General features: G+C 39.1%; 1 protein-coding gene across 1 annotated transcript in view; it reads left to right on the top strand.

Annotated features, from left to right (window-relative positions):
• shank3a (SH3 and multiple ankyrin repeat domains 3a) overlaps window positions 1–18,560 on the top strand; it is a gene marked incomplete at its 3' end in the record, with an annotated part of 136,045 nt that overhangs the window by 16,220 nt on the left and 101,265 nt on the right. The window contains exons 2-3 of the mRNA XM_084555486.1: window positions 11,987–12,190; window positions 15,722–15,793. Coding sequence (XP_084411612.1) covers window positions 11,987–12,190; window positions 15,722–15,793 — 276 coding nt within the window. The remainder of the gene's footprint in view (window positions 1–11,986; window positions 12,191–15,721; window positions 15,794–18,560) is intronic.

Below are 18,560 nucleotides of genomic sequence, written 5' to 3'. Positions count from 1 at the left end.
TAGGACCAAAATTGTGGACGGTGCATCTTGTCCACTTTATATCGGCAAAGGTTTTATGCCTATCATAGCTGCAACTTGGTGAGTATCATTAACACTCCATGGCTGTAGCCGCAGAGCTGCTTTCTTTCTTTGTGTAAGCCCCTTTAAACACAAGTCTCACTTAATCAAAACCAAAAAAAAACAAGGCAACTAAAGCCATTTGTGTGAAAAAAGTAACTCTTGCCTTTTCAGTGCTTGCCTTAAAAGGAGGCGGACAGATTTGGCCGTGATCCATTGTCTCAGTTCATTAGCATTTAGGTAACAATGCTGAACAGAGATGGACAGGCTTGCGTGGTTGGATCACATCAGTGAACTCTAACAAACGTCTAACCTCAGTAACCAAACTGAGAATGATTTCCATTCCCCAGTCTAATTCACACACTCGCTGCGATAAAACTCATCAGTACAAACTCAAGTTTGAAGAAGTTCCTCTCTGTCCTGCAAAGTAATGGCCAGCTAATGATTGGTTTAATCCCAGTCAACACTACAGTATGATTGAAGAAGACTGTGAACTGTTGGTCTTCCTACAACAACTCACCTGGAAGTCAAAGCATAAATTCTTATACAGTAACTCCCTAATGAAGCAGAAGGACACCTTCAGCATGGATTACTGCTGATTAGTGATGAGTATGCTTCACAATTCTGCCTTGAGTGTGCACCACTACGCATGGGGAATTGCATTTCATGTACGTATCTTGTATTAGAGTGAATGTAATGTTTTCCCTGATGTGACTGATGTCATGTTTAATATTACATGGTGATTGTCTTCTGCTGCACTCTGATATTGTTCTGACAAGACTGTAAAATGAGCTTTTCATAGTTAAGTTTATTTTGGAAGTGAGAGTTGAGGCAGATGGACCAGTTTCTAAATAACATTACATCTCTGGACTGCAGGACTTCTGTGGAAGTTGTAGAATAAGGAAAACATTATTTATAGTATAATCTGGAATATACTAGGTTTATTCATGACTTTACCTCTAGCTAGTAATGGTCTGGCACACTAATCCCTGATCTGGCACACTAATCTAATGAATGTCCTGTAGTGTGTATTGCATTATTACTTTCACATCTTGTTGTGTATGCAAGTTTGAGATTAGAGCGGAGTACATCTGGACTTGGGCAGGTTTTAAAACTCTGGTTAAGCTCAAATATTGTTTATAAATGGCTGCTTTAACTCCACCTGGAAATATGGAAATATGGAGGGCTGAGAACGGTATTAAACGGTATTAGTTAATATCTCAGTGCTGAGTCCTGCTCTTACTACTCCTACAGGAGCCTTAGACTGAGACAGAGGAACATGCACCTGTTATTGCTCTGGACTCCAGCCAAACAGAAGGAAATCCTAAGAGCAGAGAGCCAGCGGAGGATATAAGGACTAGATGGAGCCATTTTATTCCTTCTGTCAAATAAATCCAAGCTTGTCTGCGCTTGATTGCAAGCATAATGAGAACCTGTGTGCTATAAATTAGTATCTGGTGATGGAGCTCACATTTTAACCTCACCACTGTATGATCTAGTTTACAAGGGAACAAACACATGTTTGCCTTACTGGTGATCTATATTACTGTGTCTCTTTGGGGCATTGGTTAGGACTCTCAGCGCCCCCCATCTCTAGTTGGAGGCTCAGCACTGTTAATTAATGCATATGTCATCTGGGCAGCGACAGCCAGAGGTCTTGGGAGATGGTGACAGGGCTGTGTGAGAGTCATTACACTCCATCATCTCAGCACTCCTCTCTTCTTCTTTCACTTCACTTCACCACCATGCCTCACTTTCCTTTCTCCTCTCTGTCGATGCATCACTTTGCGCTAAAAGGCAACAACAATGCCTTGTCTCTGTCTATTGAGACTGGATGCCATCTGTGCCTTTAGAGATACCGTGGTCATGTCCTGCTCCATGCATCATCCCTGCTTGCATAAACACAAACAAACACACACAAACAATACGTTTTAATTAGTAAGGCACTTTTGGGCTGTGTTTCGAATTCAGATGTGGAATGACGCAATGTTTGTTTACGCTCGGTCGACCTGTTTGCAGTTACTTGAACTTGACTCCACAGTGGCTTGTATTTTTTTTTTTCACCACTCAAATGATGCCCCTCATTTCACAGCCTCAGTGTTCTCTGAGTGTTTCAGTGGCATTACAATAAAAGACAGTACATGTAAAACTTGAGGCTACGCTTGTTAATGAGAAACCTTTTTTTTTTGTTTGTTTTTTGCAAATTTTTAAATTGAACCTGTATTAATGTAGTTATTCACATCTTCCCTTTAGCTACATACCCGCATAATACCATTTAAACATAGTTAGCTTTAACCTCCAAATGCTCAGTGATCCATGCTTTGATTTAAGAGATCTAATACAGTGATTTACTGAAATCCCGCCTGCTTCTCTATCCTCCCTCACGCCTCCTCTGTTCATTGTCCCAACATGCTCCACAAGTGTGACCTACACTTTGTGTCTCATCTCTTCCTTCAAGCGTACACTCTCCTGTCCAATCATCCTTCACTTAATGTCTTTAATTTAACCAGACAAAAGATCAGGACTTGGCCTTTGATGAAAGAGTGTGAAGACAAGAGGGAGACCAAAGAGAGGAAAGTTATACCCTAGGGTGCCTGATCACAACCAGAGTGCGAATGAGTTTGACACGGAGGGACGCTGACAAATACACAGGGCCACACTGGCTGCACGTGTAAACAAACGGGCCAAAGACTGTGATTCAGGATCTCTCAAAATGCAGTATTGTGTCCAGCCTCTGTCTCTGCAGTTTAATGAACACCTCACATGACCCAGCTGTTTTAAGGCTACATGGTTTATCTAGATTAGCAGCAGTTGCATTTGCAGCTCACTCGCTTTTATACCAAATCTTGCAATAGTCTGTGTTTATGTACTGTAATGTAGAGTGAGTTCTTACTTGAGGGTATGTGTACGTCATACGTCTCAGATTGTGTCAGTTTCCATGGAAGTTGATGTGGCATTGATACAGTCTGTAAGCACACGGTCAGCACAAGGGCTTTAAAGTAGCAGAATGCAGTTACACATGACTGAACGTGACACGCTTGAGTGGTTGGTCACTCACTGATCATTGCAGCGGGGGGGATTTAATCAGCTTAACACGTGTGCAGGACTGTTTACTCACATGCACTTAATGAGTTTTAAGGCATCAAAGGCAGGTAGTGATACCTGGAGGGTGTGAGTCTGGAGGAGACCTTCAAGCTGCTAAAGAAACTGTTCCTGCTTGGTTTCTGACAATTAAATGTTGAGCTGTTCTGCATTGTCTCACTTGTCATTTGTAGTGGTTATTGCTTTATCTTTTAGATGTATTTCTGTGGATTTTAGGTGTGTCGAGTCGAGATACAATGATTACATTGGTGTCAGTGTTGCACATCCTTTGCCTCCAACTTCTTTAAATACAGGATTTGCTGCTTCTTTTTGTCAAACGGTACATCTTAGTAAAATGAATATATCTGGGTTTTGGTCTGTTAATTGGATAAAATAACATTTGAAGAAGGCGCTTTCATTTCTGTGAATTTTTTTCCACCTTTTACATTTCCTACACCAAACAGAATTTGTTTTTAGTCATTCAGTAGCAGCAAGCTTCTTTAAATTTTTCCACTGCCTTTTTTTTTATTATTATTATATTTTTTTTTTTGGCTAAAAGATCAACTAATTTCTTCCAAATTATTGATCATAAGATTTAGGGATGAACGCCTCATTCATACTTCACACCAGTCACTCATTGAGGAGCACTCTGCCGTCGTCTATCCACAAACAGGCAGTTGTGGATTAGGGCTGCATGACCTATCTTCCCTTTTTCCAACAGACTTGCAGCGGTAGTATTTCATTTATAATGTACGAAATGCATTTTTAAATAATGTATGATGTGATACAGCAACACGTAGTATCTACTGGCTAGTTGTTATATAAACAGTCAAGATGCCTTAGAGATACACTTAACTGTAACAGTAAGAGAGCTAACCCGTGGCTCACTTTGGCCCACGTCCTACTTCACCGCTCAGTGCACCCAACCCTAGCTTCCATCCATGCATCATAATCTGCTTAATGGGTGTTTCATTGTCTTCTTCTTTTTTTTTTTACCATAACTAACTGCTTCTCGGTGATGACTGCTTAAAGAGAATCACTCATTTGCATCTCTTGGATTCATCATGAGCTCCATAAACCAGCATAGCGATAAGATGGCATCTCAAATATCAGTTAACATGGTTATCCTCGTCAGAATCTCACTTGACACTGTAGTGTGGAAACACTGTATAAGAAATAAATCTATGTAAGGGTTTCAGCTCTTTCAGTCTTCTGATCCACATCCCGGAAGTTTCTAACATCTAGAAGAGTGGTAGTCTGTTTTCCAGTGAGAAATGTAAAGTACATTTTACATTTCCTACCATCTAGTGCTTTCCAAAGGTTGTTGTGATTGCGCTGTCAATTTGACAGGCAGCAACAAGCCCATTTGCATATACTCAATAGTTGCACACCATACGTCTTTAAAGAGCATTTTTCCACTACCCTACTCTTTTTTTTTCCCTCTCTTCCCAGTTCAGTAACTCTGTTTGTTTGTCTCCTTTTTGCTGCACTGACGCTCTTTCTTTCGCTCTCATGCCTTGAATGTTATATCCAGTCTGGCTCTGCATTGCAGTTCAAAGGCACGACTGTGGAGAAGGGCAAAAGAGGGAGAGGGATATAAACCTTGTATTAAAAAGACACTTCAGTTACCTGTGGCAGGTCAGCTGAGCTCAAATGTTCACTTCATTAACATTCTCCAGTAAAGGTCGCTGTTAAACCTTATAAACTGTAATTTTGGTTTCATTGTTTTATTGGCATTCCAGTCAGTCATACGTAAAGTGCAGATTACAAGGCTATTGACTCGTTTGACATTGAGAAATAAAGAATAAAGTCCATTTAAAAACAGAAACATTTAACCAGAATGTGTACTGCTGCTATAAAGGGGTCGATGCAGTTTTTGAAAGAGTTCAAATCATTCCCAGAAGCTAACGGAGGCCAAATAAATAGTGTTATAGTCTTAGCTACAGCCAGATGTACACTTTGTTATCTGCCAATTTTATTTTGGATTTATTTACATTTGCCTGCCACTAAAACTTTTGTTAGCTCATATGCGTTAACACGATAAAATTTTATGATATATTAGCTTGCAAATCTCCTTATGTGATGTATTTCTTACTCATCACTTCCTCAGCACTTCCCACAAAAAGACTGCAAGTTTAGGTTGATGGCATTTACTTCAGCTCAAATTCATTAAATACCTGTCTTGAAATAGTTTAAAACGTTGGCTTGCTCTTTGTGTTGTACATATTTAAAACCCTTTCATCAGTGTGATTGAACTGGTCCTTTAAAGACCAGATCAGAGTACTGCTGAACCTCATGGTGGAGTCTGTAGTAGGACATTTGTTTTTGGATCATTACTGCTCAGCTTGTGCCACTGCCATTACATGTAAACAGTGTAGCTGTAACTCTGAATACTTAGCAAAGCAACAAAAACACATTACTCTTTAATTCATTAGCTAATGTATTTTGGTTTGCACTGACGTTTGTGAATAGTCTGTGTGGAGTGAAGACCTTATGATAAATGAGAGTTATACTAAAATGCCAATGAAATTACGGCATTTACTGTATCCAAAAAAGAAAGGCAACTGGACTTTTTTGAAGACTCATCTGACTAGCTTCTTCAGTTCTGAGGGACTGGTGGGGAGTTGAGGTTTAAATAGGAACATATGTGGGTGTAGCCCATCAGAAACTTGCTTGACTCGTTTCTGTTAACGACCAGAAAGGGGCATGATTAATGTCCGTTAAGGGCTGTTAACGCTACAATTTTTGGTTATACCATGGCCTGGATGACTGAGAACCTTCACAGACATATTGTATTTACTGTCTGAATTATTTGTATGAAGCTGACTGTTCTGGACTGAGGCTGCTGTGGAAAAGGAGGGGGGCAGGATTCTCAACAGCAGCGTGTGCCCGTAAAACAAGAGCTCTTTTTTGACAAGAGCACGTCACTTGACAATTCCAGTGCCAGGGGTGACAGATTGAGAAACATGGCGATTGTCTTGAAAAGAGTGGCTCAAAAGTAGGCCGTGTAAACTTCAGAGACTTCAGCTTTATTGAGTATTGATGCCAAGTTTAGGATCATGGTGATCAGTGAGGCAAAATCATCACACAACTCTCTAGTGATCCACAGAAAGACAGGCTGGAGACAGTGCACCCAAAAATATTTAGAGAACCATTCACAGATTCATGAAGCTGTTGTGTACTGAACATGAATTATTAAAGGCACTGTTTGTTATGTGCTTTCTGAATGGCAGTGAACACAATTGTAGTTTTATTAAATGCAGTGTTTCCAAAGGATGTTGTGGTAGGAGTCCCCGCCTAAAGAGATTTCGCTCTCACAGAAGTTTGTTATTAAGGTTGTCACTGATTAGGGCTTGATGAGGTCACCGCACTCTGTGCTCTTATCAGAATTATAAAGGTCTAAGTGGTTCTTCCTTATCAGGCGCAATAAACGCTCGGCGAGGGAGATGTCTGTGATGTCCTGAGAAAAAGTCTAATCAGACAAAATAGGCAAGAATACCTGCATTTAAGTCTTGCACTGATCTAATATTAGCATACAATTATTGGAAAGAAGTTTGTGTCTCGAAAGGTTTACACCTTGTGTGGTGCACAACATGTTGTTGATCCAAATAAAGCAGCCACATAAAAGTGGCAGCAAATGCTAATCGAGTTTAAGCTGAAATGATGAATCAATCAACTACAATTTTACAATTTAACTACCTCATGTTGGTTTAAAATTATAGACGAGCTGGTCATAAATGTGCTAATTACACTCGCTGGTTTTAGTATGAAGCAACGCAGCCATTACGTGAAAAGGTAATTAGGGTTATGACCTCAAATGAATTTTTACTGATGCATCCTTGATTATGTTGCCAGCAAACATGTAGCATGAGGTGGCAGCAAGAAAGGAGACGTGATGCAGCTGATGAGTAGACAGCAGGAGGGTGAGGTGTCACGAGTTTATATAAAATTCTAATTAAACTTTTTATATGGATATTCACTCAGTGCTGATGGCAGTTGTAATCAGTTGAAGCAACAAATTTCTCTGTGCATGCCGAGTTTTCTACTGGAGGTCAGATTTCAGAGTTGTTTCTAAGTACTGGCTGCCATGCCTACATGTACCAGGATGCACTGCATGCAATCGCCTCACACTCAAACCCCTAATGGTTTAGGAGGTGGTCGTTTCAGAATAATGAGTGAATGAGTGAATGAATATGAACTGAATAATGCTACATGTAGTTAACAAGACTCCATATCAGTAAGGCAAATGTTTAGAGAAAGTGGATTTTTCCAAATTGCAACAAAAGTGCTGAACTTTTCTTTTACAATTTATATTTGGGATCCAGCACGCTCTTGTTCAAATGAGGATTACAACTTTTGTGCTTTATACGTCACACACAAGTTCCCTCGGTACAAGATTCAGTTTCTGTTGACATTTGACAGCAGTCTGAGCAAAGGCACCACCGGTCACTGTTTCTTCTCAACAACACATTGTCTGGACGGTCCACGCAGACCATACCCTCTTGCAAGGCAAATGCAGCTGCAGCCTCAGCTTCTCTCCAATGGATGGCTTCCTGCTCTCTCTGCGACTCTGGCATAAATAAATACTCTGGTCAGCCAGTACACAGTAAAAAGTATCCTTGTCCATAATGCTGCCTTCATTCATATTAAATATGCCATTATTTCTGCCACTATTTCTGACCCTTCTGAAATGAAGCCTGTAGTTCTGAGAACCACTGACATCACTGAAACCACTAAAAAATAAAATAATTTGAAGCTGACACAGAGAGAACTTAAACTTAATATAAAACTGCATAAATATTCTTCATATCTATTGCAGTAAATAAAGAGAAGGTTGAAAGTGCACTTTTAACATGGGCAAACAATATACTTATATTTAAGCACTCATAGTTACGTAACTACACATCTTAACACATCATTAAGGTTAAATTTACTCCACAGGGCAACCACCTATATGGTTTATAGGACAAATGGAAAGTGATCTTTTAGAGTTTGACCACTTTACCAGTTTTAAATGTTTCTATTGTATAATATTTCCCTTGAAATATGATGGATAATCCAGATCCTATCTATAAGTGATAAAACATATTTAAAAACACGGCAAATGAATGAGTATATAACAGGAAAGAACACATCTTTTTTCTTTTTCGGAAAAATCTTTCATGCCTTTCACTGATAAATGATGAACAGTGCCCGACTCTCTCTTTGTAACTGTATTTTATGACAGCTGTGTGATGTGTCCCTCATGTCAGCCTGACACACATACTAACGAAATAACTGTTGCCAAAAAATGATATGTTCCCACTTGTTGGTTTTAACCTCAATAGTGAGAGAAGTGTACAGACTTTGGTACATTTGGTTTGGTTCAATTGTTTGCAGCCATATGAACTGATTTGACTACCATCTTCTTTCTCTGCGGGTGTACATACAAAACCTAATGGTACCTAATGCCAAATTATGTGCATGCACAACAACATGCTAACAAAAGTATGTTTGCCTGCTCATCAGTATTCAGTAGTTTATGTCTACACATATACAGGGGCAGTATTTATTTTTCATAATCACCTGACAGAAGCGGAGCAGGAGATGTTTATGGCGTCGTGGCCTTTTGTTATGTTTTATTCACTTTTTTGAGAAAGCTTTGTTTTCTGATTGCTATGTAGTGCCTACAGGCTCTGCTTACTGATATAATGGACGGAGACAAATCCTAGAGGTAATACGTTTTTCTCTCAACCAGTATAGAAGGCTGAGAATTTGGTGTTATTTTTGTACTTATTGCACATATAAATTTTCACGCTAGCTCTATCTGTTTTCTGGACTAATAATATACAAGGACATTTTGCAGTCAGTGAGATTTTATCTTCTTGGATATGTTTTTGTAAGGGTTGACCTTGAGTAAATGGCCAGTGGTTATCGCAATAAGAAACTTATTCTTGTTAAGGATAGAAGCCCTGGCAACAGAGAATAGATGTTAAGTGTACATTTAAACCTCTTAAATACATAAAAAAAAAACTAATTGTGCACATTTTAGAAGATGCTCACATTATGAAAGGTGATTAAACTCACATTAGTCTTGAACTGACATATGTCTTTATTTCTTTTTGATGTTACAGTTATATGTAAGGGTCTATTTTCGTTTCCCCTTGTGGATGCAGATATCTCACATCTCACCATTTTGACAAGTCTCTCCTCAGGTGGCCTTCTTACCATCAGTATCTCAAACCTTCCCTTGTCTTTCAGTGTAACGACAAATACAACTTCTCTCAAAATTAAGGTGCTACTTTTCAGACCTATATTGATGATGTTAATTTGTTTATTCACTGACAAAAAATAACTATCCTGTTTCTTGTGTTCCCAAATGTTTTCAAGCAGATAATGACGGTTCATTAGGAAACCTGCTAGTGAAGGACTGGACTTTTGCTGATGTTGCTGCACATCGCACCTTTTGGCATAATCAACAAATTTTGGTGCATCATCCTTAAAATTGCTGTTTTGGTTGACTGAAGTGTTTGCTGTTAATGTCAGCATTACTTTAAGAGATAAAATGGTTTTCAGAAAGCAAGCAGTAGGCGTTTCTATTGATACAGTATACACCACATTAAAACCACTGACAGGAGTAGTAAATGACATTGACCATCTTGTGACAATGCAATATTCTGCTGGGAAAGAAGCCTGATACACAGAGACCCCTCCCCTCAGCCCAAAGGACCCAAAGGCCCCCGCTAACAACAAAATAATCCTTGTTGTATTGAAAGCACAACCTATGCATAGATTGATCTCATTGTGATATGACATAACGTGAATTAGAGTCATAATAGTAGAAGTTAAATACAGATTAAAAACATATTTTGCAGAATATACTCTGCATCCAAACCAGCTCAGATAGACCTCCCAGTAGAAAGATAAAGAATCAGTGTTTATGGTGTACACAGTGAATAGCACAGCTTTTTAGAAGTCTGCAGGGAGCTGCATTTTATTAATGACTGGGTTTGATTATTTTACACAGCCAGACTGAAACTCACGAGCTCCTTTTTCATTAAGGGATCTAAGTGCGGAAACTTCTACTCATGGACCAATTTATCCCAATCAGATACGGCCTATGAGTAAATGTTGAGATGATATTATTGACTTGCTTGGTCGATAAACTCCCAGTATTAGCATCTGCAACATGCCTGAATCTTTTCATCAATTGCATCCGGGGTAATGACACGTCTGTTTTTGCTTTCAGCTGATATAATATCATGATATTATGGACACCATGTAGAACAGGAGACCCTCATTGAATTCTCTTGACATTATCTTTATAAGACTGTCAAGAGAGGTAATGGGGCTGCATACTGATTTGCAATAGCAGTTGACCTGATTCTGGATCTGCATATGTTCAGTTGGTACTGTTTTACACCCTCTAAAATTATTTCCTTTTTTTTTTTTTTTTTTTATTCTAAATTTTAGGAATGATTCAGTTCTGCACTGCTCTGTTGAGCTCAGAGCATTGTTGACCACACCATGCAGCAGACTAAGTCAGTGGACTAGTAAAATGCAATCAAATACAGCATGTCCTTTGTCTCTTCTCTTTAAAACTGTCTGCATTAGCGTGTCAAGGTGCTATTGTGATTTAGCTTAAGCTCGGAGCAATGCACAAAGAACTTCCAACTCATGAATATTTCAAAATCTAATCAGAATCCTATCTCCCGGTGTAATACTGTCAGAATTATGCATACTCTTACGTCTGCACCTGCAACCGCAGTAGTGTTATCCTTTAAAACCAGGTTAAGATTTTTAAATGGATGCACCAATGTTCATGCATGTGGTTATTTGCATGGATTTATTCGTTGTGTTTAACCGCCGAGAGAAGACGCAATTCATCAGCAGCTGTGTCTGAGTGTCAGATACATAGTGGAGCTGAACAGGATAAAGTTGAGGTTCTGAGTCAATACTGCAGGCAGCAGTGATTGATTTATTACTTGTGGGTTTTGCACTCTCTCTCTCTCTCTCTCTCTCTCTCTCTTTGCCTCCTCTCTCTCTTTCTCTCTCACTCTGCCTCCTCTCTCTCTCTTTCTCTGTGCCATCTGTAGTTTAGGCTCCACAATGTGGTAACTGGAGGGAAGTGCTCTACCATAGCCATAACAACAACAACCATTTACACTGAGGAGAAACTGGTACTAATTAAAGTGTTGTCTTAAGCATGATTTACCAAGAGTATGAGGTGGAATTAATTGCTAACCTACATCAGGAATGCATAGAAATTAGCAATATCATAACTCTGTTTATTACATATTACATATAGTTATTTATTAAGGTGCAGAGGTTGATACAGTAGATTAGATTTTTTTACACATCTTTCCTATAGACGTTCATATCTCTGAATTCTTGTTTTCCTGGCTGAAGACAGAACTAGTGCTGCTGTTGATGTGGCAGTTTTATTGCTTGTAACTTGTAACCCAAGCACACAGTATCCCAGGAATGAATAATGCTCACATTTAGACATGAATAGGTGTCTGCAAAATAGCATTGCTATAAGAGCTCTTTCTTCAATGTATGAAATGGTAACTACCACTGGCAGTAAGGATGACCTTTTGTGGAAAGAAATGTATAATTGTGGAGTGCTATACCTTTGTGAATTGTTTGTTATGATTAAAGCCTTTGCTTCTACCCCGTGCATGACATTAGAAGTTCAGCTCCTCTGATGAAACACGTCCTTCTATATTTAATATTCTATTTTTTAGCACCTAAATGTTATCACTTAAACCTCTTACTTATACTCCACTGCAGTGCACTGTAAGACAGGTAGAATAAAAAAAGACAAATCCTTAATGCTCTTCTCTCCTTTTCTCTCATTTTTCTCCAGAAATGTTTAAAATTCAACGTGGATGCTCCAATCTGGCTGTCCAAGCAGCGAATCCTGTGTACACTCAACCAGAGCCTCAAGGATGTGCTCAACTATGGCCTATTCCAGCCGGCTTACAACGGCAAGGCTGGCAAGTTTCTGGATGAGGAGAGACAGCTAAGGGAGTACCCCTTCCCATCCATTGCTCCTGTACCTTACCTGGAGGTATGTGCAGCTCATGTGTATGTATGAGGCTTTAAGAAGTGTGAGCAGAAGAGGGCAAGAGGTGGAAAAAAAGATTCCCGCCACATCAGACATAATCTCCCTTTATGAACTCTGTCATCCTCCAAACAATGATCATTGGCTTGGGGGGGGGAAACCAGTTCACATTCGAATCACAGGTTATCTGCTTTTACAATTATAGATTATTTTTCAGATTCCAGGTGTCAAATTTTTCTGTCAGATACTGTGAGGGCAAGGTGCAACTCTGCACAGTGTAATGTGTTAATCTTTATTATGTCTCCATGCCGGCGATAGGACTGGCTGAAGGGATTATATTTTTCGGTTATCGGTGGGCATAAATCCCTTTCCCGTGAACATGATATCTCAGTAAACGTGAATAAATGAACATCTTCTATTTTGGAACAAACGTTAACTTGATCTGATTAGATTTTGGGGGGTCAAAGGCTAAGGCCACTGTGACGTCACAAAACACCAAACACAATTTTTGCAATGCTCAAATTGTAAAACTCAATATCTCAGAAACATTCTTGAAGGAATTTCTTGAAATTTGCCTACAACTTTCACTTGGTCTCTTTTTTTAATTCCTGTGATTATTATGACAGAATCTCACTCAAATGTCTAATAGGACAAAAAGATGATGTTATGATGTTTTAGTTCCAAATGGTCATAGGTCAGCTTCACTGTGACATCATAATGCTCTGCAAAACATCAAAACAAAAATACTTCAGGACGTAGTTTACATAGGTACATGAGTTTGTTCAGACTTGTAACTTAAACTTAAATATGATGGATTAAGACTTATTGACGCACAAGCAAACAAGTCAGTCAGTCAATGCAATGTGCACTACTCTTCCTTGAATCAGGTAAAGAAAATACCTCCATGTCCCTTTTCACTCTTAAACACTTGTATCAGTTCAGTGTTATGGATATTGCTGAGGTTTCTTTTTTCCCCAGTGTTACAGCTAAATAGAGTTTTTAGTGTTTGAGACATTAGTAACATAAATACATAGTAGTGTAGTTGTAGTAAGTGCAGCATTTTCCTCCTGTGGCTTTCTAGAGAGGGACCATCACTGCTTCACTAAGTTAATAATCCATCTTTGGACAAATAGAAAGTGACTGACAACTGTGAACTTGTCTGCAGCCTTGAGTATTCAATGTAAGCATGTCAACGTGACCTTTAAGAACCATTGTAACAGGGTCTGAGATCATTTTCTTTACAAACTGTAGACTAAACTGATGGGTACTTTTGTCGTCTGTCACTCATCTTCTAAGTTATTGTTACTGAGGGGTGCTGTAGTCATTTTGCTTCAGCACACATAGCATTTGAGTGTGGGTGTGTGCATCATGTTGAGCGCGACGTATGTTTTTTCTGTCATGATGTGTCAGTCAAACCTGGTAGCAATAATGCTACGCTCAATGACAGCGCGTTGTCTGCGGGAGCTGTCAGCCCTCAGAGATAATTGCACTGCTTGTCCATCAAGGTTTTTGATCCGGGAGAATTGCAGGCGTGGTGTCGCTTTACAGAGAGTGGTGTAAAGATGTCAGCTGGTTTTTCTGACTGGCCGTCTTTGTTTTCTGTAATTTTGTGTCAAGAGGTGGAGAGCGTAATAAAAGATTACTGAACTGAGCAAAGCCTTCCCGTAATTATTAAAATCGTTTTGAGCATTTCCTTTAGAAAGTTGTCATGGTGCATCGAGCGAGATATTGGGCTGCTAAGAAATCCTGTTAGTGTCTAAACTCTCTGTTTGAGGATCAGTGTCATTGTAGCACAGATCTTCTGGGAAAGGTCTTTGTGTGAAGTTGTAAATGTCAGGAACATGGGTGACATGCCATTTAGACCTAGACCATAATGTGATGCTAGTAGAGCAGTACTGACATGCAGTACTTACAAACACATGCTACTAAAACAGTTATACAGTTATACACATGATTTTATACACATGTTCACTTTATGCTACAATAAAATTGGTCGCTATCTTAAACGCTCCCATAGGAACTGGCTATATTTGCAGAAGCTTATAGTCTGAGCAGACAGGCTCAGACTCCGGTCAGTTGGTGTGTTTGAGTGCGCACACCATCACAAGTGCTACTACTCTGTCAGAGCACTGTGTGCGTCATTGATTGACCTGCAGTTATTCCCTCAGGCCTGTGGTTGTGTAGAAATGATTGACAGGTTTGGATTAGCAGCTCAAAATCCTCCGCTCTGTCGTGGATTTACCCTGTTGGTGAACACCACACATCGGTGGGGAAATAGACGTTCATGCACTGACAAACACACACACACACACACACACACACACACACATTGAGCAGAGAGTGAGCGGAAATACATTGTCAGTCCTGTGCAGTGAAAGTCCCAGGAAGTTCTAAAGCTATTACAAGCTGTCAGCGTTGAGTGAAGCCTGTTTACTAAACAAGCAGCTGGCAACAGGCCTAATGAATGATCTGGCTGCATGAAGAATCAGAACAATTTATTTTCCAGTAGTGGTCATTTAGAAGCCTTGTTTGGCCTAAATGGATGGATTCAGAATCTGAAACATATTATGAATATGACTCAAATATGAGCACAAGTGCTATATCTTTAAATGTTTTGTTTTTAGCAGAAATAGTGTATGTCTCAGTGGGCTGAGTCACATCACACACACCAAACCAAACATTCAAGTCTAGATTTCAAACCATGTGATCTGACTGATTGCAAAAACTACATTATCTGTATTCTCAGTTCCAACAATACAAACACAATTTTGCATTTTATTCAGTGGTCCTATGAGTGCGAGAAGAAGACGACTCTGTTTGTCAAAGGGGACGTGCAGTTCTTCACTTTGTATACGAATGCATAAATGCTCATTGTTGTGAGTGAATCTATAGTGGTTCAGCCAATTCATGTGCTTTTACTGCCTTCCATATTATGCTGTGTAAGAATTGTTAAAAAAAACTGTCTTTGTTTTTAACTTAACATACATCAGTTTCTTTTTCTGTGAATCAATTGCCGCAACCATGTTCACAAAAAAATGTGGAAAGCGCTCTCTCTTCTATAATTGTGTTTTTTATCATTCAGATAATCTTAAATCCAGAGCTCTCCCTGCACATTTCTTGGATGAAACTGGAAAGCTTTTTTATTATTATTTTTATTTTCAAGCGTCAAGGAACAGTAGACTTCAGCAAGATGTGACATGTTGAAAAAATGACAAGCAGTGGTGCTGGAAAGGGATGACAGCCATATACAAGGCAATAGTTGAGTCCCCTAATGGTATTATTAAATGAGTCCGAATCTTTGTTTCTCTGTCTGCACTCTCTGCTTTTATCTCTCTTAGGACAACCAATTATAATTATTTTACAGTTTGGTCTATGGAGCTGACGCTGTGTGACAAATTTCTTTGGAATAACATTAATTAAATGTATCATTATTTATTTTCTGTGTGGTGTCCTTATTAGGCAGAAACACACAGAAACAAACAACAAAAAAACCTTGTGAAAACTGCCTAGCCTCTGATGTTTGCTCTTTTGTTTCAGTTCCGCTATAAAAGACGTGTCTACACTCAGACCTACCTGGATGAAAAGCAGCTGTTGAAGCTCCACACCAAGGTAAGACCAAACAGCTGTGCGCTTTATGGTGCTTTTTTATTTGTGCAACCTTGTGAACTGAGTGAATGAAACTCATGAAATCCAGTCCATAAATCTTTGATGGCTCGGGTCTTGGACAGATTTGTGGCATCGTTTCTTAGTACAAGCCTTCACAACAGCTTTTGTACTCATTGGGATGGATTCCTAAGTCTCTTCAACGTGGAAGCACCATTTGCTCAACACCGATCGGCCATAACATTACGTCCTAATATCGTGTAGGTCTCCCTTGTGCCTCCAAAACAGTTCTGACTCATTCAGTGAATGGACATGGGCCTTCTGAGGGTGTCCTGTGGTGTCTGACAACACAATGTTGTTAGTGGGGGCCTTTGGATCCTTTGGGTTGAGGGGAGAGACTGGGCCTCTGTGGATCAGGCTCGTTGTTGTGTATTTGGAGGTCAGGTCAACACCTTGTGCTGTTCTTCATGTTTTCTGAGTTGTTCCTAAACAGTTTTTGTGTGTGTGTCTGTGTCAGGCTGCATCCTGCAGGGGATGGCTGCTGCCATCAAGGTGTCATTGCTATGGGGTGGGGGTACCTGGTCTGGTCTAGGTGGGTGGTACATGTCTAAGTAACATCCACATGAATGCCAGGTCCAAAAGTTTCCCAGCAGAACAATGTATTGTCACAAGATGGTCAATGTTGTTTACCTCCCGTGTCAGTGGTTTTGTGTCTGATTGGTGTATTCTCTTTTGTTCATGAAGATGAATTAAGATGTCAGATTGTAGTGGAGTATTGTATTGTCTGTGACATTGGTCCGAATGTGTAGGTGTTCGATTGCAACTTGAAAATATTGCAATCATTGTTTTTTATATACAACTTTTAGTTGTATATAAGTCGGTGCAGCAACATGTCCTCTGTGATTATTTACAACTCCAGTATGGAGAAAAAAATGTATTTTGCATTTAATTCAGATGGTCAGTGATAAATCAGAAACGGGAAAGAAGTAAACACCTTAAACTTTCCAAGTAGTTTCTGCGTCTGTAACACAATTCAAGCTTGTCAGCTGCTAACATACTATACACAAACAACATGTTAATTTCCTGTAAATCTTGTAATTTTACTGTTATTGTTTCTGAACTGCGACAGCTACATTTGCTCATTACGTATGGTTACATGAAACATATTTCAAGTAACCATCATTAACATTCATGTTTGTCATTATATAATGTGTTTGTGTGTGTGTGCATAGCACGTGTTTGCTTGTGCAGATTTAAGCACACTTAGTTCATGTTTTACTATATTGATTTTATTAATATTCCTTTTTGTTTGTTTTTATGCTTTTTCTGGTTTTGGCACCAGATTTAGACAGTGACATCTCCATTGCACTTGATGCAAAATATAAAAACAAAAGTGTTAAATTATTCTGTCAAATGAAATGCACCTGAATTAATAGTTTTTCTGTTGCACTGACTTGCTCATGACATGCGATAGTGGCTACCGATTTGCATCTAGGAGGCTCTGGTCAAGTTTAATTCTTAAATTTTATGAGAGCCACAGTAAAAGCTCTTCTCTGCGTGTGCGTTGGTTCATTCATGTGTAACTGAAGTACTCTCTTTAGGCCATACAAACCATTAAGTGCCTTGCATAAGGACAATGTGTGCTCATACACAAGGTAGCGTGGTAGATCTCACGCAAACATGAACCGGTTCATTTTATGATTATGATGCTACCACATGTTAAAATCTCGGGTACTGCCGTGACCCTGTCTAATAGGTAAAACTAATAATTTTACTGTCCAACCTAGAATGGAGCAGAATTTGATTTGTAACACTGGACTCGTTTTGAATGTAATTTGGTAAACCCCAGCCTTTACTTGATGGCTCAGCATCAAGAAGGCAGCTCTAGCTGGAAGAGGGAACCAAAGGACTAACGCTGGCAGACAGTTGTGAGGAGCAGGCAAATACAGACAGGCAGAAAAGGATAAAGACTGGCCACTGCTGAGAAATTTAGACAAACTGGAAGAATGTGAATTTTGAATGTGAAAACTGATTAAATAATTGGGAACTGGTTTGGACTGGCTTTCTTATTATAACAGACAGGAGATGTTAGTAAATTGATAAAGGTACCTCCTAATGGAGTCTTTGACTGTGTGTGTTTGCTTAGAACAGACGTAGAGAGATTTGGGTGTATTTGCATTGAACTCCATGAGATGGCAAATGATATAAACTAAACTTCATTGAGAAAATTGCATGGTAGTTCTTCATTGTATACTGTATATACTGTAATCCCTGCTGTAATCCAACACTACTGAATCATGCTGCTTCACATAATAATCTAATGAAAATGAGACCATAAAGAGGATAGAGTACGCCGCTATTCCCTCCTATGTGTGACTAATGTTCTTAAATGCGCTTTCTTTTCAATTAATACACTAATGCTCGTGAGAACAGTTTAATGGTTTATTGCTGATTTAGCTTTGTAGACATCCCATGTGAATATCCCATGAGAAGATTTGATTATACAGTATTTTTAATGCTCAATAGTTCCAATAGAGGAACTAAACCAAGTGTTGAAGAAACAAAGGTTGTTCAAGCTTAGCGATTAGCAAACATATCTTTTCTGTCTTGTTTTTATTAAAGGAATCTTCAAAGTTATAAATTTGGGGTTTTTATTGTTACAGATATAGCATTTCTACATATTACTACAGCAAATGAACTGAATATGTGGCCACATGGTCTTCAGTAATGTTGCACACAGTTTGCCTGTTTCTCAGAGTCTTGTTTTGAGACT

Source organism: Chelon labrosus, assembly GCF_963514085.1.
Source record: "Chelon labrosus genome assembly, chromosome: 11".
Classification (NCBI taxonomy): Eukaryota; Metazoa; Chordata; class Actinopteri; order Mugiliformes; family Mugilidae; genus Chelon; species Chelon labrosus.
Note: the sequence above shows the minus strand (reverse complement) of the source record. Positions and strands in the feature narration are given on the sequence as shown.